This window comes from Apostichopus japonicus, chromosome 2, assembly GCF_037975245.1.
Source record: "Apostichopus japonicus isolate 1M-3 chromosome 2, ASM3797524v1, whole genome shotgun sequence".
Lineage (NCBI taxonomy): Eukaryota > Metazoa > Echinodermata > Holothuroidea > Aspidochirotida > Stichopodidae > Apostichopus > Apostichopus japonicus.
The window spans coordinates 2,143,007-2,165,321 of NC_092562.1; the positions used below are offsets into that span (position 1 = coordinate 2,143,007).

The 22,315-nt window shown below is 37.6% G+C and overlaps 2 protein-coding genes across 6 annotated transcripts in view; one reads left to right on the forward strand and one right to left on the reverse strand.

The window, feature by feature from the left end:
* Positions 1–4,939, forward strand: part of LOC139973670 (general transcription factor 3C polypeptide 3-like) — a 26,620-nt gene extending 21,681 nt beyond the window's left edge. The window contains exon 20 of the mRNA XM_071980499.1: positions 1,460–4,939. Coding sequence (XP_071836600.1) covers positions 1,460–1,635 — 176 coding nt within the window. The 3' untranslated portion in view covers positions 1,636–4,939. The remainder of the gene's footprint in view (positions 1–1,459) is intronic.
* Positions 4,249–21,676, reverse strand: LOC139973730 (ran-binding protein 3-like). Of its 5 annotated transcripts, none has more exons than XM_071980583.1 (15): positions 21,598–21,676; positions 20,480–20,555; positions 19,000–19,045; positions 18,240–18,278; positions 17,752–17,829; positions 16,970–17,053; positions 15,783–16,065; positions 14,496–14,601; positions 14,061–14,138; positions 13,081–13,120; positions 12,288–12,412; positions 11,753–11,876; positions 10,118–10,260; positions 9,111–9,321; positions 4,249–6,841 (listed from the first exon to the last, which is right to left on the reverse strand). In XM_071980583.1, the coding sequence occupies exons 2-15, from the start codon at positions 20,546–20,548 to the stop codon at positions 6,762–6,764; spliced, it is 1,506 nt and encodes a 501-aa protein (XP_071836684.1). In that variant the 5' UTR covers positions 20,549–20,555; positions 21,598–21,676; the 3' UTR covers positions 4,249–6,761. The 5 variants fall into 5 exon arrangements, with proteins under 5 accessions (XP_071836684.1, XP_071836686.1, XP_071836701.1 ...); XM_071980585.1 differs by lacking the exon at positions 21,598–21,676 and adding an exon at positions 21,484–21,522; XM_071980600.1 differs by lacking the exon at positions 21,598–21,676 and adding an exon at positions 21,347–21,367.
* Positions 21,677–22,315: the final 639 nt, after the last annotated feature.

Below are 22,315 nucleotides of genomic sequence, written 5' to 3' on the forward strand. Positions count from 1 at the left end.
TTCTTATCTTTATACTTCCACTTATTCCAAAGAACAGAAAAGTAAAAGACTCTAGCTGGGCTTGAACCGGAGACATGGAGTTTGGCTGACTCTCTATTTACAGGGCACTACCAACTGCGCCACTGTAACTGTTGAGAAATAATGCTCGTTTCTAATATTTAAACTTCAGAATGAAAGGAGTAAAATAGCTAAAGATAAAAGATGCCTAACCTGGGGTTTGAACCCTAGACAAGGAGTTTGTCTTATTCTTTCAGTTACAGAGAGCTACCAACTGCGCCACTGTAACTGTTGAGAAAAAATGCTCGTTTCTAATATTTAAACTTCAGAATGAAAGGAGTAAAATAGCTAAAGATAAAAGATGCCTAACGTGGGGTTTGAACCCTAGACAAGGAGTTTATCTTATTCTTTAAGTTACAGAGAACTACCAACTGCGCCACTGTAACTGTTGAGAAATAATGCTTGTTTCTAATATTTAAAGTTCAGAATGGAAGAAGGAAAAGTGCAGAAGATAAAAGATGAATCACTCTGGGGTTTGAACCCTAGACAAGGAGTTTGTCTTATTCTTTCAGTTACAGGGCACTACCAACTGCGCCACAGTAACTGTTGAGAAACATTGCTTGTTTCTAATATTTAAGCTTCAGAATGAAAGGAAGAAAATAGCAGAAGATAAAAGATGAATCACTCTGGGGTTTGAACCCTAGACAAGGAGTTTGTCTTATTCTTTCAGTTACAGAGCACTAACCACTGGGCAATATTAACTTGAGAAATAAATGCTTGTTTCTAATATTTAAACTAGAAGATGAAAGGAGGAAAATAGCAGAAGATAAAAGGTGCCCATTCTGGGATTTGAACCTTAGACAAAGAGTGTGTCTTATTCTTTCAGTTACAGAGCACTAACCACTGTAAACTTAGTCTTGTAAATTTGGTAACTTCAAAAGCTTGGATTAACTTCAAACTCTGTATTTTGGCAAAAGAACTGTTTTTTATTTTAGAGGTTACTTGCTTTTGAGGTCACCAGAGTTCAAGGTCTGCAGACAACATTGCAAAATCACTAACTTCAAAGTCAAATTTTAGATGAATTTCATGCTTGATGTGTGGATCTAACTTAGTAAGTAGAAGAACTAAATTGATACTCATTGAGGTCAAAGGTCATTGGAGTTCACCATTTAGTCAAATTCTGCAATACCTTGTCATAGCTCTAACTGCAAAGGTAAAGCTTGGGTGACCTTCGTACTTGGAATATGGATGCTCCTTTACTACATACATGATCCTTGTGTGCAGGTTATCATTCAATTGTAGTATAAGAAGATATGTGGGAAGGAATCAGTAAGCCTCTTGGCTTTCCTGCTCTTATGTCAACCATACTCCCACCCTTCCCACTCTGCCTTGGACAACTCATCTTTACATGGTTATGTCAATATTGAATAATCCTTTTCTTCGAACCTTATCGTACCTACAGGACTTTCACATCTTGCTGTTCACTACTACCACAAAGCATTGGAGATGGAGCCACCAGTAGCCGATGACATCTACAACTTACAAAGGGAGGTGGCCCATAACTTAGCCCTCATCTACTTACAAAGCAAAAATAGAGAGATGGCTGTCGAAATATTATCCAAGTATTGTGTCATATGAAGTGACAGTCGCCGTCGGGGCAAAATGACGAAGCAAGGATGGCATCTGGAAAGTTATCCAAGTATTTTGACATGATGCCATAACCACTGTTATCAACACTGGAGCTAAGATGGCATCTTAAACATTATATACAGGCATTGTGCTGTAAGATGACCATGCTGGAGCTAAGATGACTTCTGGAATGTTATCCGAGTGTTGTGTGATAAGACGTAGCAATGCTGGAGTCTGATGATGGCGTCTTGATTCTCTGGAATGTTATCCAATGTTTGAACTTGTGATGAGCATAGCACCATGATAATCATGGTCACAATAGGTATTGCCAGAGACTGGAGTTAGGATGGCATCTGAAGTATTCTCCAAGTATTGTGTTATATGAGCATGGTGCAAGGAATATCTGAATCACTGTTAGTTATGGTGGAGTTAAGATGGCATCTGCAGTATTCTCCAAGTATTGTGTTATATGATGAGCATGGCGCAAGGAATATCTGAATCACTGTAAGCAATGGTGGAGTCAAGATGGCATCTGCAGTATTCTCCAAGTATTGTGTTATATGATGAGCATGGCGCAAGGAATATCTGAATCACTGTAAGCAATGGTGGAGTTAAGATGGCATCTGAAGTATTCTCCAAGTATTGTGTTATATGATGAGCATGGCGCAAGGAATATCTGAATCACTGTAAGCAATGGTGGAGTTAAGATGGCATCTGAAGTATTCTCCAAGTATTGTGTTATATGATGAGCATGGTGCAAGGAATATCTTAATCACTGTTAGTTATGGTGGAGTTAAGATGGCATCTGAAGTATTCTCCAAGTATTGTGTTATATGAGCATGGCGCAAGGAATATCTGAATCACTGTAAGCAATGGTGGAGTTAAGATGGCATCTGAAGTATTCTCCAAGTATTGTGTTATATGATGAGCATGGCGCAAGGAATATCTGAATCACTGTAAGCAATGGTGGAGTTAAGATGGCATCTGAAGTATTCTCCAAGTATTGTGTTATATGATGAGCATGGTGCAAGGAATATCTTAATCACTGTTAGTTATGGTGGAGTTAAGATGGCATCTGAAGTATTCTCCAAGTATTGTGTTATATGAGCATGGTGCAAGGAATATCTGTATCACTGTTAGTAATTGTGGAGTTATGATGGCATCTGAAGTATTCTCCAAGTATTGTGTTATATGAGCATGGTGCAAGGAATATCTGAATCACTGTTAGTAATTGTGGAGTTAAGATGGCACCTGAAGTATTCTCCAAGTATTGTGTTATATGATGAGCATGGCGCAAGGAATATCTGAATCACTGTAAGCAATGGTGGAGTTAAGATGGCATCTGAAGTATTCTCCAAGTATTGTGTTATATGATGAGCATGGTGCAAGGAATATCTTAATCACTGTTAGTTATGGTGGAGTTAAGATGGCATCTGAAGTATTCTCCAAGTATTGTGTTATATGAGCATGGTGCAAGGAATATCTGTATCACTGTTAGTAATTGTGGAGTTATGATGGCATCTGAAGTATTCTCCAAGTATTGTGTTATATGAGCATGGTGCAAGGAATATCTGAATCACTGTTAGTAATTGTGGAGTTAAGATGGCACCTGAAGTATTCTCCAAGTATTGTGTTATATGATGAGCATGGCGCAAGGAATATCTGAATCACTGTAAGCAATGGTGGAGTTAAGATGGCATCTGAAGTATTCTCCAAGTATTGTGTTATATGATGAGCATGGTGCAAGGAATATCTTAATCACTGTTAGTTATGGTGGAGTTAAGATGGCATCTGAAGTATTCTCCAAGTATTGTGTTATATGAGCATGGTGCAAGGAATATCTGTATCACTGTTAGTAATTGTGGAGTTATGATGGCATCTGAAGTATTCTCCAAGTATTGTGTTATATGAGCATGGTGCAAGGAATATCTGAATCACTGTTAGTAATTGTGGAGTTAAGATGGCACCTGAAGTATTCTCCAAGTATTGTGTTATATGATGAGCATGGTGCAAGGAATATTTGAATCACTGTTAGCAATGCTGGATTCAAGATGGCATCTGAAATATCATTGAAGTATGGTGTCATATAATGAGCATAACATCATATTATCATCACCAACCAACCATTAGCAATACTGGAGTCAAGATGGCATCTAAAATGTATATCATCCAGGTATTGCATGATATGATGAGCATGGCATAATGATTGTCAGAATCTGTTAGCAATGCTGTGTCCTGTATTGTGTTGTATGACTGTCTGATTCAGTTCCACTGGTAAATAGACATTTAAAACCAAAGGTTGTACAGTAAAAGTCATAGATGTTGATGGAATAGTATGCACTTATAAATTTGCTGGTCCCCATTTAGTATTAAGCACAATAGCCAAAGATTTGACATAGTTGTTATTGTGCTGAGATAAAACAAGTCTCAGTGTTGTATCGGTGCCACAGGCAAATCACTTGGTCTGACGTAACCTGTTTGAGACTGTGAGCTGTACAAGTTATAAACCTTCGACTTCATTGACCACCACCAACACCATCATCATTGTGGCTCTTGACCAAGCTTGACCTCCATGAGCTTTGCAGTTTACGAGAAATAAGAAGGAACCATAAGTAGTATCTCGGTTAGTCAGTCGTACAGTTTTATTTGAGGTGGAATATATCCAAGTCCAACGTACAATAAAACAAATCAAACATAATTACAGTTTCATAGGATTCATTTCCTTGCTTTTCCTGCCATTTCCCTTTCTAAGGGAACTAAAAATAGGAAACCCAAAAAATGGGTCTTATTCATACATATAAAAAAAATGCTGCAATTTCAGTCCTAGACTACATAAAACCTGTTCATATATAATAAAAAAAATAGGAAAAAATGGGGGGAAAAAGTACCCAAAAGTGTATTAGGTTGACTAAAATGGATATTTAAAGATAAATGAGAAATTAATGGTAAATGCATCATGATAGCCTTTTATACATTAAACAATGTGGCTGATGGTCTTTCAGACTGCAAGACAGTTTAGGTCGAATGCTGTGTTTTGACTTTTTTTGACCCTGAAGTAGAGAACCCTCTCTGAATAAGTTTCAAATGAAATGCTAATGAGTTTCTGACACAGTTGTAACGAGTCAAGTTGTGAATTTTTCCTGAAGTGAGTTGACTTACTGACTGGAGTCATTATATTATCTCTACTGGGCAAAAAAAATTCACAAACTTCTTTGAGCCACTTCACTGTTGAAATATAGTGACCGGAGTCGTGACTCATTACAACTGTGGTTTCAGGACACCTGTTTCTGCACTTTCTTACAAGATTGTTAAATGGTTTTTTTTTTTTAAGACGACCTTCATGCAAGCAAGTTAATTGCCTCATTTATGCTAAAAGACACAAAACTATGGCTAGTTTCCACTGGGATTCCGGTGATATCCAAATTGAAATTTGTGAAGCAACCAGGCAAAATAAAGATTTTGATAGGAGAAATTACAGACATTAGAATCAAGTGACCATAACTTATTCACCAGAAATCACAGCAATGAACTAGTCACTCAACTTCACCCCCCGGACTCCTCCTCTCAATACTTTTTAAGCTTCTGGGGTCAATACTAAAGTTGAACACAATTAAAAACCTTTCATAAGAAAATATATATTACTTGCTATCAAGTGCACAGCACAACAGATATGTTGACTTGATGAGAATAGTTATGCTGTAAGCCAGTTGACTTTTCACACCAATTACAGCTACAGAGAAGTCGAAGATCCCCCACTGAGAAATATGTCAGGCACAAGGTTACACATTAAAATAACAGGATGACAGATTCAATGAAAGAACCTGTCTCAATCACTTTAACAGTTAAGTTTTATATCATGAATTATAAAACACACAAATTATGAAAGAAATTTCTATCACTCTTATACTGGTTATGTGTTCTCTGAAAACTATTGCAATACACAAATGGAGGATGTACAAGTTATCCATATTGAATGGCCCCCATCAAGGTCACAGGAGAACTGTAACACACCGATGGGGGTCATGTGTGCACAGGAGCAATTATGTCATTGTGCCCCCCACCCCCCCCCCCCCCAACCCTTTATAAAGCCATCATCCATTTAGGGATATTATGAAATTGTGAAGTCATTGTTCTAAATTTCCCCAGGAGTTTAGGACCCTTAATTGACCCTGGTCCCGGGGTGTAACTCTCCCCTCCCCCCTCCCTCCCTCTCTGACCTACTTTATGTTGTCAGGTCTGTATGTGTGTATTTCTAGCTCCCAAGTTACTACTTAAGTCATCCTAGTTCTAATGTTGAGTATCTTTGAGGTTGACAAAATGAAATCCCTCTTCTTTTAATTTGCTATTCTCTAGATTATGTCGTTTAAGTTATTTTCTTTAGATCATACAATGCACCCCCAAATCATAGACAGTTATAAATCTAAAACTGCACACATAATGAGAATGGAAAGTGCATTCTTGGAACTAGTGACATAAGGTAGTTACTGTGCACAATGTTTCATCACTATCAATCAACACACAGATCCTAAAAGAATGGCTTAAACTGGTTAAATCTTTTTAAAGAAACAGCTCGAAAAATAATTACATGCAGCTCACCATAGAAGCTCAAAGTCATTCGTTCATTTCTTTACAATCACTACACCCTTAAAAAAAAAAAAAATATGGCAATCCTTATTGGTGTATCGATCAGAACTGTTTGAACGAGACTTGTTTTCCTTCCTGGGGTGTACTAGAGTGTATCTTTAGTCCTTTGTATGTCTGACACAAGCTTCAGTGTACCACACGAGATAAGGAGAGATCACATCTCGGACAGAGTAAACTCACAGACGACTGGAATCCACTGTACTCCTTGCAGTACAGTTTAGTAATGTATATAAACTGGCTGACAGACTGTACCATTGTAAACTAATCAACAGCGTTTATAGTGTGGTTTGTAATATCTCCATACCTATCACCGAACCACCGATCTAACAGAAACCCCGACAGCTATGATACAACTAATAACCAGACCATTGTTTCTCGTGGTAATGTGTATTTTGAGTACTGCTGAAGCACAACGGTCATCTCTGGGTACCGTTGGTCTGGTTGCGGTTACGGGTGGAGAGGTTTGCTATCGTAAGGCAAAGCTGATCGTGTTAGTCCGACGTATCCTTGGAGCTTGAGGTCACCTCGGTGGTACTTGTGGTTTTGGAGTCTTCTGATTGAGTCTTCCCAGCTGGCATGAACAAAATAAAATCAATTCCCGAATGAAATGACTGAATTAACGAACGAATGGAGGAGATGGGTGAACAAAGGACTGGAGTTGTCAAGGTAACTATTGATACACACACAGACAAAGTTGACACTCACCAGCACTGAACTGAAAAGAAAAATTATGGTCTGGCTTTTTAAAGGGGAGGTACATACAAAGATGTTAAAAAGCAGAACCCCAACTAATTAATATGTCCTCCTCTGATTCAGCCAATTTAGGGATTGTGAGGAGGTAAAACACCAGACTACTGTCACCTCTCCCCCCAACCCCCCCAAGTATTCCTTAATATATATTGGTATTTAAATGATTCTATCTGTTAAGACATTTCGATACCTGTATATAGGTAGATGCCAACAAGTGCCATACTGCCCTCATTTAAATGATTCTATCTATTAATATATTTTGATACCTGTATTTAGGTAGATGCCAACAAGTGCCATACTGCCCTCATTTAAATGATTCTATCTATTAAGACATTTCGATACCTGTATATAGGTAGATGCCAACAAGTTTCATACTGCCCTCATTTAAATGATTCTATCTATTAAGACATTTCGATACCTGTATTTAGGTAGATGCCAACAAGTGCCATACTGCCCTCATTTAAATGATTCTATCTATTAATATATTTTGATACCTGTATTTAGGTAGATGCCAACAAGTGCCATACTGCCCTCATTTAAATGATTCTATCTATTAAGACATTTCGATACCTGTATATAGGTAGATGCCAACAAGTGCCATACTGCCCTCATTTAAATGATTCTATCTATTAAGACATTTCGATACCTGTATATAGGTAGATGCCAACAAGTTTCATACTGCCCTCATTTAAATGATTCTATCTATTAAGACATTTCGATACCTGTATTTAGGTAGATGCCAGCAAGTGCCATACTGCCCTCATTTAAATGATTCTATCTATTAAGACATTTCGATACCTGTATTTAGGTAGATGCCAGCAAGTGCCATACTGCCCTCATTTAAATGATTCTATCTATTAAGACATTTTGATACCTGTATATAGGTAGATGCCAACAAGTTTCATACTGCCCTCATTTAAATGATTCTATCTATTAAGATATTTTGATACCTGTTTTTAGGTAGATGCCAACAAGTGCCATACTGCCCTCATTTAAATGATTCTATCTATTAAGACATTTCGATACCTGTATTTAGGTAGATGCCAACAAGTGCCATACTGCCCTCATTTAAATGATTCTATCTATTAAGATATTTTGATACCTGTTTTTAGGTAGATGCCAACAAGTGCCATACTGCCCTCATTTAAATGATTCTATCTATTAAGACATTTCGATACCTGTATTTAGGTAGATGCCAACAAGTGCCATACTGCCCTCATTTAAATGATTCTATCTATTAAGATATTTTGATACCTGTTTTTAGGTAGATGCCAACAAGTGCCATACTGCCCTCATTTAAATGATTCTATCTATTAAGACATTTTGATACCTGTTTTTAGGTAGATGCCAACAAGTGCCATACTGCCCTCATTTAAATGATTCTATCTATTAAGACATTTCGATACCTGTATATAGGTAGATGCCAACAAGTGCCATACTGCCCTCATTTAAATGATTCTATCTATTAAGATATTTTGATACCTGTATATAGGTAGATGCCAACAAGTTCCATACTGCCTTCATTTAAATGATTCTATCTATTAAGATATTTTGATACCTGTATTTAGGTAGATGCCAACAAGTGCCATACTGCCCTCATTTAAATGATTCTATCTATTAAGATATTTCGATACCTGTATATAGGTAGATGCCAACAAGTGCCATACTGCCCTCATTTAAATGATTCTATCTATTAAGACATTTCGATACCTGTATTTAGGTAGATGCCAACAAGTGCCATACTGCCCTCACTTAAATGATTCTATCTATTAAGATATTTTGATACCTGTATATAGGTAGATGCCAACAAGTTCCATACTGCCTTCATTTAAATGATTCTATCTATTAAGATATTTTGATACCTGTATTTAGGTAGATGCCAACAAGTGCCATACTGCCCTCATTTAAATGATTCTATCTATTAAGATATTTTGATACCTGTATTTAGGTAGATGCCAACAAGTGCCATACTGCCCTCATTTAAATGATTCTATCTATTAAGACATTTCGATACCTGTATATAGGTAGATGCCAACAAGTGCCATACTGCCCTCATTTAAATGATTCTATCTATATGGACATTTCGATACCTGTCTGTCTCTTTATTTCTGCTTCGTTGCCCTCGTTGCCCTCGTAGGAATCGCAGGTGGCGGTATTACTAGAGTCTTCCGCCTGATCCGGTTCTTCTTCCTTGTTCGATTCCTCGTCCATGCTGATCTTGGTGGTGGTCTCCCGATGTTTCAAGGCCTGGATTCTGTAGTCTATGCCCTGAAATATCTGGTCAGCATCATTAGGTGCTGCCTACACACAGACACACACAAGAAAAGAAGAAAGAAAATAAATAAATAAAATGGTAACAAAAGTTTAAATGCAGTCGAAAAAAGATGTGCTCTTGAAATCATGTTATATTTATAGTTAATATCTAAGAACCTCAACATGTATGCTTCACTTCAGCAATATATGAAACTGGGACAAGATTTTGCATTTTTTTCATGAATTTTTAGGATGTTGCAATTTACTATCTAATTTTTATATTTCAAACTAAGCAATCAAGTCCAAGTTACCTTTTATTTATTTAGTTATTTATTTATTTTACAGCAAAAAGGGTTACTTTCTATTTAGCAATGCCATCAGGTATTGTATTGCAAAATGCTAAAATTAACTTAATTTGATGAAAAAAAAATAGCTTCATATGCTACACAAAAGTATCTTCATTTCCTACAGGTAAATAAATAACTTTTATTTGTGAAACAAGTGCACAGCTATATTTTAATTTTTGTACATAAAACTTTAAAAAATTTTTGTGATGGTTTCAATAGTAGGCAAAAATTTAAAAAGACTTCACTTTTTCTCTCTCCTCATAAATGCTTTGCAAGGAGTGTGCACATATCTCTATGATCATGGTAACTTTCCATGCCATGCTCATGCCATGTTAAACAGTAAACATATGAAATGAACACCTCATATTATAATTAAATATATTTTAACCGCGCCTCATAAATGCTGTGCAAGGAGTAGGCACATATCACTATGATCATGGTAATTTTCCATGCCATGCCATGTTAAACAGTATACATATGAAATGAACACCTCGTACCGTAATTAAATATATTTTAACCGTGCCACTGTCCCCGTCGACAGCGCTGATTCGGATGTTCTTCGTGCTGACTTTCTCTGCGATCATTTCCGACCATATTTTAGCGTTGAGAAGAACTCGTAGACTTCCCTGCGCTCTCATGACTGTGAACAGAAAAGAAAAAAAAATTTAAAAAAAAAAAAATCAGATTTAATTTTGCATTCGGCCGATTGCAATATCACCTTTCTTGTTTCGGATCAAATGATTTAACAAAATAGATGACTGCTGTAGAAGCTGGTACACGTTTTATGTAATAATCTACAAAATTCAATGCAAATTGATCAGTTTTCTCATGCCAAAAAACCAAAGAAAAAGAAACAGCCCAAGTTAATTTTTTACAATTGAACATATGATAGGCACAAGAAAAACCAAGGTTGCTTAGTAATACTGGAGACCAAGTGAGGCAACAGAGGATTACTATTCAGTATCTATACCGGGATTTCCCTAAATTTATCCCCCCACGAACCCCCTATGGATGTCAGAGTTGTCCAGGAACCTCCAACTTTTCGAGACACGATCTGAGTCATTATTATACTATAATACTCATAACAGTGCTTCGTAAAAGATCAAGTTCATAGTGTAATATTGTAATGCAAAAAAACATGAGATGAACAAATATTTATTTGGAAACTTCAAGATCAGATCTTTATGCTCACGACGTACTGTAATGCGTACACCAACTTCACCAAAGTCATGCAGCCTGTGTCTGTTTCATAATTCGGTTATTTATCACATACACGGTACGGTACTACTATGGCAACATATGCGTATTGAACGCGAAAAGAGTTTGTACATTACTAAATTATATTTATGACTTAAATATATTTTTGACTTTCAGAAACGTCTTACGAACCCCCTGGGATGGACTCACACGTCCCCTGGGGGTTCATGCACCCCAGTTGGGGAACCCCTGATATATACAGTCACAGTGCTAAGTCCTATCAATGTCACAGCATTGTTGGGTGTATGTACTGCAATGAGACCTGTGTTTATAAGGTGAAATCCTGATGTCTGCTGCTTGCATCTACGTACATTGTTTTTGCAGTCCTGATATGCTACATGCCATCCAGCTGTCATTCCATCGTTTGAAAGAATATAGGAGGGCGTTGTGGTCAAGTGGTTAAGGCAGTGGACTTGTGATCTAAAGGTTCGAGCCCTGGCCAGATCATTGCGTTGTGTCCTTAGGCAAGGCACTTTATCTCCATTGCCTCTCTTCACCCAGGTGTATAAATGGGGACTTGGGAGGTCACTTGTAAATATAGTTGCATGCGCCGGTTTGTGGCTGCACCCTATGGGTCGTCCCCCAGGGGACACGTGGCTGTGGTGCACTGTTGTGCCCCAGGAGAGATTGTTTTAATTGTGCACACTTTGGGTGTGTCGGTGTGACAAGTTACCAATGACCAGGGTTAATTGTAAAGCGCATAGAACTTGTGGATTATGCGCTATATAAATAACGGCGTAATACTACTAATAATAATAATAATATAAACTTTGGAATTGCAAAGGTCAGCATTGAAAATGGCATCTTCCCACCAAAGTTCTGGGCTGACTCTGTTTCAAAGTTCAAGGAGAAGAGAAGAGAATAACTGAACTTACTGATCCTAGATTCCATCTGTTCATTGTAATCGCTGGGTACTCTGTCATTTAGCCTCAGTAAACCTCTGCCTCGCTCCACCCAAGCCTGCTTGTCGACTTGGAACAGATGTAGTTTGCACTGGGCCTACAAGTCAATAAAGAGAGAGTGTTGTTATGGAATGCCAAATGGGACAATAAAGTACTGACCAATCTAATGTGACAGTAAGTCAATAGTTAGTAACATTCATACACCTCTGCCTCGCTCCACCCAAGCCTGCTTGTCAACTTGGAACAGATGATTTTCTGCACTGGGCCAACCAGTGAATACACAGAGAACAGAGGTATGGAATGCCAAATAGGACATTAAACTGACAATTTATGTGGCAACAAGTCATACCCATTAACAATGAAACTGTTGATAATAGAAATGATAAAATGCTAAATGTAATAATTAACTTCAGTCTTCTCCACATGAGGAGCAAATTTGACTTTTTGAAAAGAAAAAAAAATCCCTGCTCCTTTAAAAGATATTAAACGGTAACCGAGCTCTGCCGACCTGTAGGACGTTTTCTTCCCCTTCTTCGCCAGTAAAGAGTTGAACTTCTTCAAACTTTACTCGGCTTTTCTCTTTGGCACTCTCTAGTTCCTTTGCATTTTCAGCTAAACTTTTTGCACTTTGCTCTGTTTTGTTCATCAAAGATCGAGGGAAGAAAGAGAAATTTTATTAATGCAAGCAAGAGAGAAAACGTCCAAGAAAAAGTCATCGTTGAACAGAAAAGGATAATGTCTATACAGACAAAGGAGTATACATATTAAATATTTTTATAAAATATTATTTTATACAGCTTGTTATTGATCATAAATAAGCCAATCAATTGATTAAAAGATAACTTGACTTCTGGGAGAGAAACCTCCGAAAAAGGTGATATGGATAGCAATGCATTTAAGCTATTCCAACTTCCACGAGCACCACCATATCATTACCGTTGTTTTACACTACTGTTGTGTAAAACATACATGCAGTTGGCTTAGTACTTACGCCATTATTCATTCCTCTTGATCAAACATTTCGTTAATGAAACAAGTCTAAGATTGCATAAGAAAGTGTTAAATTCATACATTTTGGCATTCACAGTCAAGTTTGTCGTCTAGAGTTAACTCTCTACAGCAATTTGGTCTGTCGGACAATTTCTAAGGTAACTTTGTTTGTCTCAAACAGAAACTTTTTCGTCTCTGACTGCACACGACGACTAACTACAAATCAGCCCTGTTAGGCAATGTTTGTTTGTTTGCTTTCAACAGCCAAGATTTTGTTGGACAATCTAATTTATAATACATCTGAGACTCACCTGTCTCTATTTGTTCCGTGTCCTGCTCAATTTCTTCCTTCTAAACGAAGAGAAAAGGAGAGAAATAGATCTCACATATTCAAGGCATAAATACATATGAATTGATCGATCTTCGAAAGAAAAGAAACCGTTTCTAATTTACGATAAGAGCTGCAAATATTCCTCATGTTACAATTAAAGAGACAATCCACCTTGTTCTCTCTTCTTTATCTAACACACAACAAACAATAGTGCTGCAAACAATGGCCACCACTCAACGCAGGTACAGGCTTATTGTGTACCGAATTCCATCAGAGGATTAAAAACAAAAACAAAATACATGTAGGTGCATCTCAGAAGCTTGATATTCTCAAGGAAGTGTAAAAGACATATATATTCAAAGTCATAACAGAATAGTAGGTAGTACGTAATAGAAACTTCAAGATCCTCCTGCTCACATATAAAGCCCTGCATGGATTAGCACCAGAATACATGAGTAGCATGATCACCACCCGCTCTCTCGGATCCTCAAAGTCATTTGGTCAAAGATTGTTTTCTAATGCCGCTCCTACTCATTGGAACTCACTTCCACTGCACATCAAGTTGGCTCCCAACGTTAACATTTTCAAAAACAGACTCAAAACTGATCTATTTTTGACTGCCTTCCCTGAGCACTGGCACCACTGAGCATTGCTTTTCCTCTGGATATTGGCGCTATATAAATTTGCATTTATTATTATATATTTTAATTATTAATGACCAATGTAGGCATTTTCATACAACTTAAGTCTTTGGAATGATGGCAAGTCCCATTTTTTCTTTTTCACAGCTCCCGTACATACAGTATTTACATACAGTGGTTTACTGTGGGGGACATGAATTAAATTGCTTGTAAAATGGTCGTTTCGAGCATGTTGAGACTTGGGCACAGTGTCTTATTGTAGGTGATATGTGGGACTGAGCATTCTAGTATGTTTGCAAACCATATGGGACTAGCTTACCTTGACCCTATCAGACAGATTCTGTCCAAACACATATTGACCGGCAATTTGTAACTCTCCTTCTTGCTTGGATGGGCTCTTTGGGAAAAGGGAGAAAAGAAGATAAGAAATGAAATTTAGCAGTTGAAACTTAGAACAAGGATTACAACACCCCCCCCCCCCCCCGAAACCAAAAAGAGGACATTTGCAATTACTAATGGATCGAAAAGCATTACGCGAAAAATTGAGATTCATAAGGATTTAATTTTAAATTCTTTCAGTGGTTACTCTAGCAAACACAGCAAACAGTACTTCAGACAACCCAATTGCATAAAACTAAACTTCCTGTAACTTTTGAAAAGTGCCGCACCCACCCCACCCCCCCACCCCTCCCATTAAACGAAAACAATCTGCTAGATACACTGTCAATATTTTCTCTATTGATTCACAACTTACCGTCACCCTAGCATTCATGTTTTGTCCAAAGACAAATTTCTGTTTATCAGTACTGGAAACACCCTTTTTGCTTTCTTTGAATTCTTCTTTAGGTTTCTTCTCTTCGCTGGAAAGGGAAGAGAAAAATAATTACAAAAAAAATAATTGCTTCTAAATCAGACAAGATAAGTGGTCAAATGTTTGTCACTTCGGATAGTTTTTGTATCGTTCGCGTGGCTAGATCTAACAATTCTGAGTTAGCACAAGAGATAGAGATAGCACAACATTAATGTATGTGACTAACAAAGGTAACATTCATGTGACCAAGACACCATGTGATAACAAGCTTGTTTACCACAAACAATGAATGTTTGGCCTCTGTGTATAATTTAAACCCTACAGTACCATGAGGGACTGCATTAATGGAAAAGGTGGCCGATGTTTGGCTCCTACAGGGGTAAAGTTTGGAGAGTACTGGTGAGAAGAGTAGGGACAGAGGTAGATTTTTGTACTAGGCCAACACACCAATAGCTGAGCTTGCATCCTGGACTATGTCAATTAGATTTAATTAATTAATCAATTAATTAATTAATTAATTAATTAATTAAATAACTCCATTCACTAGGTATCCATTTGGTCTCCCTGCTACGCTTTGAGTCAGTAAGCCATCTTCACTTTCATTCATTTGCTTGATTGAATTTTTATCAAAAACAAGAAAAATTAAGAATATTTATTTTGGGCATTGCGCTAAAATACATACAAATTTTAAATATTTACTTAAAACTGATTAAAATTTTAGAGAAATCATAACACACACAACTAGCCCATAATTTTTTGGTCGTACTCTGATTGTGAACGAAATATCACAAGGACCTCCTCTAGACCAGCAAATTATGATTTTCATATTAAAGTCATCATTTCAGGAGAAATTTTTTTTCTTCAAATATGTCTTTTTTTTTTTTACAATTTACCGCTTTGGAGCTGAGTTGTGAGAACCGTAAGAAACTATTTTGTGTGTCTCCATTTAAACAAGAAAAAAATAGTGATATTTATTTTGGGCATCGAGCTAAATACATACAAATTTTAAATATTTACTCAAACTGATTAAAATTTTGGAGGAATCATAACACACATGACTAGACCATAACTTTTTGGTTGTACTTTGATTGTGAAAAACGAAATATATCACGTAGGACCTCCTCTAGACCAGCAAATTATGATTTTCATTATTAAAGTCATCATTTCAGGAGACCCAATCTTTTTGCCAAAAATGTCTTGCATGCATTTTTTTTTTTTTTAACAATTTACCGCTTTGGAGCTGGTTGTGAAAACTGTAGGAAATAATTTTGTCCGTCTCCGTTTTGTCCTTTCGCGTTTTCTTTCTCGGAGAAGTCGACCGTGTGAAGCTGGCTGTCGGAGAAGGTCCCAAAGACACCGAACCCGACGTCTCGGTCTGTCTCTCCGGTGGACAGCTTGAGAAAGTTCACTTTTCGCTTTTCGGAATCTGCTTGCTCCGATGTATTACTTTCATCCTCTTTCTGTAAACTCTCGGATTCCTCGCTCGTGGAATCGGCTGCAGACTTGCTGAAAGCTATGGAAATGGTAAAAACAAAGTACAAATTTGCACAGGTTCAAGCACAAAAAGGCCATTCATCAATATGGAATACAGTGTGCACGACAAATGCTGAGCACCTCTGCTAGACAAGGGCGAAGGAGGGTGGAGGTCTGCGAGGTGTCAGGAGAGGGTGGGGGGGTGGGGCAAGAGATGCTCTCAAGTTTACATGAAGTAACTACTGACATAAACACTCAAGGAATAAATTTATCCGGTATCACACTGCAAAATGCTATGCAAAATGCTATGCAAAATGGGCGAAATGCTATGCAAAATGGGCGAAATGCTATGCAAAATGGGCAAAATGCTATGCAAAATGGGCGAAATGCTATGCAAAATGGGCAAAATGCTATGCAAAATGGGCAAAATGCTATGCAAAATGGGCAAAATGCTATGCAAAATGGGCGAATTGATATACAATTGAGAAGATGCATAGCAATTTTATTTAGCACAGTGAGCTTTCAACACTACTATGTCAACTTGGACACTAATTTATTTCCGACCTACTAGTCAGTCAAGCTAGTCAGACATGTTGTAAAACATGGTAATTGCTGGCATGTGAAAGAAGAGATTACAGGTGGTATGAAGGGTCAGAAGAGGGCAAAATTTGTGAAAATGGGTTCAACTGATGATGATGGACGTTAAGTCCACACATTTATACTCTGTGGGTATCAGCTTGTTATGGGATTTGTGTCCATACCACAACATACAACCATCGGGAATTGTCTAAGAAAGTCGTAACTTGCGCTAACTTGTGCAAAAAGAGATGACTTCTCCATCAAATGCTAATCAACTCCCTGATGTTACTTCCACGTGTCTAATCTGATCTCCCGATTAATTATTCATTGAGACTCACGATGAAATATGATTACGTTCTACTCACCCATCAAAAATGGATTTGAGCTCGCCGAGCCGAATAGCGACGGCCTAAGAAAAGGCTTCTCCTTGCTTCCATCGGAATCCTCATCTACAGAGAAGAAGAGAATAAATATGCAGGGGAAAAAAAATGATTAATTTGTTGACGAGGCTTTCCAGGTATAATTGTAAAAATTTTTTGCCTGGCAGTTATTGATGGCTCTGAATTTTGTGTCATTATCAAATGTGATGATTCTTTACAGAAACTGTGACACATCTGTGCACCTGTATAGGAATGCAATCATTCCGCATAGCAGTACTAGATCAATTATTTCCTCGCTTCCAACATTTTCGCGTGACGGAAACCAAAGCGTTTGACGCGGACATGCACAGTAGCTGCATTTGCAGGATAAGCTCACTCACCAAGCGAGCTGATAATTTGATAAACTTAAATCAAATAAAAATTAAACTAAATAACTTGAGACAACTTGTTTGACAATAATACATACAGAACATCCCCAGGAAAATGAAATATCACTAAAGAGAAAAACAAATATCGAGACCTTAAGAAAGCCTCAAAAACGAACCTGCAAGTTTTATATTTGTACTGTAAAGTGTATTTAACGGTTAGGGTTTAAAGCAAAATTTCAGAATAATTTTCTTGGTAGTAATACCTTGACTGCTAAGCAAATAGTCAAGATGTGGTGTCATGGTTTGAATTTTACGATGAAAAACAAATCACAGACGAGAGAATCTTGCTGAATCACTGATGACATTTAATTGACTGAAAGCAATTTGAAACTACTGTACCTTCAGTCTTTGGTGCTGGTTTAGCAACTCCGTGTATTAGCGTTGGTGGGTTCAATCTGAAAGTAGTTTTGTCATCTTCTGCAAAGCAACAACAAAAAAACCCAGATCACCTCTTTTAACTTGATGAAAATATATTCCGACAATGTTGCAAAATATTAAACCTGACTGTCGCCCTCGCAAACTCTGGATACTAGGACACATCAATCACAACTGTGCTGTTTGCTAAATTGCAACTCCCAATGTGCATCTCTAAAGCATTCTTTATCACGACCTCTGATTGGCTACCGAAAATTGTCTCCCTTATTTAAAGCACTCTGATTGGTTGAATAAAAATTGTAATGATATTATTCAGTATCCTCGATTCCCAGCCTCCTCTTACCTATAATCCCACCCATGAATGGAGAGATTAGCTTTTTATTTATGAAGATAACGTTACAAAAAAAGGGTCTCTCTCTCAGCCTCGAACGGTAAAAGAAGACTCTTCTCACCTGAAGGTTCATGTATGTCTGACTGAACAGCTTCTGTCTCTGTGAGAAGAACGGAACATCAAATTATTTACAAATATTACACCAAACTACGGTATCTTGACACCATTTTGAAAAAATTGCTTGTATAACACAAATATGCTGATAAACAGTGTTCTATGGCCAAATATACTCCTTACAACCTGAAAAATAGCAACTTATGCTGTAGAGTCTATGAAATGAAAACTTGTTTGTATTTAATTTTTAAATCGCAAAAAAATACTATGCACTCCATTAAACCATTCAATGTCCAAAATTCATCAGTGGAAAACAATATCAACAAACGACATCAGTTGTGTTTGATATTTGACATACACAATTGAATGTCTGAATTCTAGTAGCCAGGCACGTGTATGATAGGAAGGAAAGTGAAAACGTTTGCAGCTTCTTTTTTTTCCCAGTCGAGCACTTTCGAAATTATAGTTCATTGAAGAAGACAATTTTGGGAAAGGGAAAACAAAAACTATTAACATCAACAACATAGTGTTAGCTCAGTGGTTAAGGCCGGTGCCTTCCAATCATAAGGTCCCGACTTCGAGTCACTCCAAGATTAATGTATGTCGTCCAGTTACAGAGTTCTTGACAATTGACAATTCATAATCAAGGACGTTAAATATGAATGTAAGAGACTGACTTCGGTCAGCTTGCGGCTTTGATAAGCCAATGAGGATTCTTTGCAAGTTCCTGCTTGCAGGAGGATCTAAAATACATACATACAACTGACCTTGTTTTTTAACTGCATTGGTATCACTACTGTCTTCTAATGGTCTCTGAAAAAAAGGAGAAAAGAAGCAGAAAAACATTAGTCAGCATGGACCAAGTTTGAGAGATCAATGTAATAAATATGCCAATTACTGATTATTGATTGGTAATTTAAAACTATAGCGCCAATGACACAGTAGCTCGACTACAAATAACCTGATGTCAACGAGACATTCAACAAAGTATGTAATGGTTAGTTGTAGTCCAAGAATTAAAAACTGTTATATTATATTTGTTTAATTTCAAGAATACTGTTTGGCTTTTTACTGCTTCTCATCTACGTGAAGCTGGTATGTACGTGTACGTTGTGAGTGGGAGTGTAACTAGGTGACATGCTGGCTTGTAAAAAAAATCATCCCAAGATGGCTAACTACTGTTAGATTTAGTAACTGAACATCATGTTGTTGAGACAGAGCTGAGCCTGCTTTACAGTAACATCCAGACTCAGCTCAGGCATTGTGTTGATACAAATCCTAGTTGAAAAGCTCAGTTCAGTTACAATGACAGGAACCCAGTAGGACCTAGTTGAGATGAGTCTCAGTTGAGAACCTAGTTGGTCCCAGTTGAGAAGGAAACCTAGTAAAAAAACAGCTGGTGATGCTCCAAAACACACATTGACCACATCTTTGTAAATGTTTCTGGGGCAGTATTTGATATCACTCAGATGACCTGAGATGACCTTTGACCATATGACAAATGAATCACTTTTGTGGCCCATTAACTGATGATCCACATGGCCAACTAAAATCAAACTAACACAAAAAATTGTCAGAGGAGTAGGCTTTGATATGAATCGCACATTTTGACCTCATGTGACCTCAGCTGACCTTTGACATCAAAAGTAAGAACAAGTTTTATGACCAATCACTAACTGTACACTGTGACCAAGTTTGGTAAAAATCAAACATTAACCCAAGGAGGAGTAGGGTTTTGCGTGATTTCACTGTTTTACCTCTATTTGACCCCAAATGACCTTTTGACCTACTTTTTGCTAGCATGAGTATCAACTTGTTGCTTTGCGTCATTACCTCACCAAGTTTGACAAGAAACGATCAAACAGCATGGGCACGGTGGCCTTTTTACAACTGTTGACAGACAGACAGAAGTATTGCCATGACAAAAGCACAACTAGTTGAGCTAAAACAAAATGACCCACCACCATGAAATTAGTTTGACATTGCAAACATGACAAGAGGCAAATTGAACTTTAAATCAATCAGACAAGGCCCAGAGTAATAAAGGGCCTCACCAGGAACATTCACATCACTGAATGTCTGACGTACTGTACATTTATCACCTTGAAGTAGTAATATGAGACCAGGCTTGTGTTGAAAAACTTCACAACAAATGGTACAAAAAGAAGTTAAATAACTAATATATGTATACACATACATATTACATACATACAAATATATATATTTATATAATAGCCAACTAATTACCTTTGTTCCCTTAGGGTTGTCTGTTTGATTGTCATTGGAAGCAACACTTACAGTGGCCTGGTCAGCCATTTGTCCTCTGTGATTTAAAAGTAAAAAAAACAGGGTAGTTATTTATGAATGAGACATCTCTGCTTACATGTATGTAAATGTTTCTATCTTGGAATAAGGCACAAACAAGAGTTAAGTTCGGACACCCCTAAGAAATACATGATTTCACCATGACAACCTATAGCAAGAGCCAATTTCACGAAAAACTACAGTTATTTTCTCTCCAAAATGACCCCTGTGCAAGTAAGTACTTACATATTTGTCAATATATTGACGGAGATCTATGAAGTCTGTTATAATTACTGAAAGAGCAACTGCGCCACCAATTTTATCACCAGCGCCACAGTGTGGGCCGGGTGTCCAAACTTCGCAATACTCTAGCAAAGAAATACCAGTTCCACGATCACGAAGAATCTTCTTGGAATACAACGTGAAAACAGTTTGCAGGAAAGAAAGTTTGGCCGTGTATCGTAATATAACACACTTCTCCCACCATATCAAGTATATTTTCAGGTGATTTATACCAGAAGATATAGTTTTGGAGTGTTTTAAGGCTTAGGTGTCCAAACTTCAAAGTGTCCATGCTACTAGTACTAGCCTTGGCTCAAATGATGAGTCGGACTGACCTGTTATTGTGTTAACCAAACTGAAATGATGAACCTCTTGTACAAAAGACTACAACGTGTGAGACACTAATATACCAAGCTTACTCCGGTGGACCTCATGCAGGCCTAGGTCTAGCACTGGTCGTTGTTCTATTACGCTTAGGCCTTGCCTAGTAAGCAGTATATATTATTGTTTGACAATTGCAGATCGTACGCTAAGTTTCAGTTCTTAGCAAAAGGTGTCTTGTTTACATCAGCCTAGCCTTTACAAAAAGAGGTAACAAAGTGAAAGGCTAGGGCTACCAGCGGTCCAGGATCACAACATTCAATTGAAACCGAGCGCAATATTACCTCCGAAGATTACACAAAATGAAACAAAAATGAAATTGTTATTACAGGGTCCGCTTAGTTGCGTATGGAATGAGTACGGATCATTATTAAGGCAAATAATCAATGATTTCTCACCAACGAGTGCGGCGCGCATCAGCAGAGGAGGTATACATACAATACAGAAAGTATACTTACAGTACCAGAAAAAGAAGGTGGCGCTATTGACTTTTCCGTTAGCTCACATTTTCTTACCGTCAATTTCCAGGCTCAACCGGATTTTTCTGGAAGTTGCGTTGCAGGTACTTCCTGGTTGCAGTTCCATAACCCTGGGTGGTATACCAGCGGAGCTGGTGGAGGGTTACTGAATATATGGAGCCCAAGTCGATGAAACTGAGCTTAATACACAAATTTATAGAAATCAAAATTATAGTAAATTATAGACAATGAGATAGCTTAGACTGCACTGGAATAGTCCAGACCAAAATGAGAAAATTAGGCTAATCATATACCCTATTTTGATCATTTTAAAATAATTTTACATGACTAAAATCTCGGCCGATTTGATCAAATGTAAAAGCTCTGACGCCTCTAAAGTCCACCATATCGTATAGCTTCCTGGTGCGGAGCAAACGCAGTAAGCGCAAAGCGTTCTCGTTGACATGTCAATAAATTGAATCCCTCCCAATCGAACTCTCAGTTGCCCCCTCCCCCATGCATCTCCAATGGAAAAGGCCACTGGCCTTTACCAAATTAAAATCCCTGAAAAAAGCTTTTTTAAATTGATACCGGTTGATGATGGATTCCAAACTGATGGCATTATTGATGTGCGAAATACATTATTTATGTGGACAGA

What these genes read in the sequence shown, in the direction of transcription:
- LOC139973730 (XM_071980583.1), bottom strand. Translation starts at nt 20,548, where the DNA reads ATGGCTGACCAGGCCACTGTAAGTGTTGCTTCCAATGACAATCAAACA. An exon ending in ACCAGCACCAAAGACTGAAG is followed by an intron (nt 17,054 to 17,751) that starts GTACAGTAGTTT and finishes TCTTCTCTGTAG; the next exon opens with ATGAGGATTCCGATGGAAGC. An exon ending in ACAGATGGAATCTAGGATCA is followed by an intron (nt 10,261 to 11,752) that starts GTAAGTTCAGTT and finishes TTCTGTTCACAG; the next exon opens with TCATGAGAGCGCAGGGAAGT.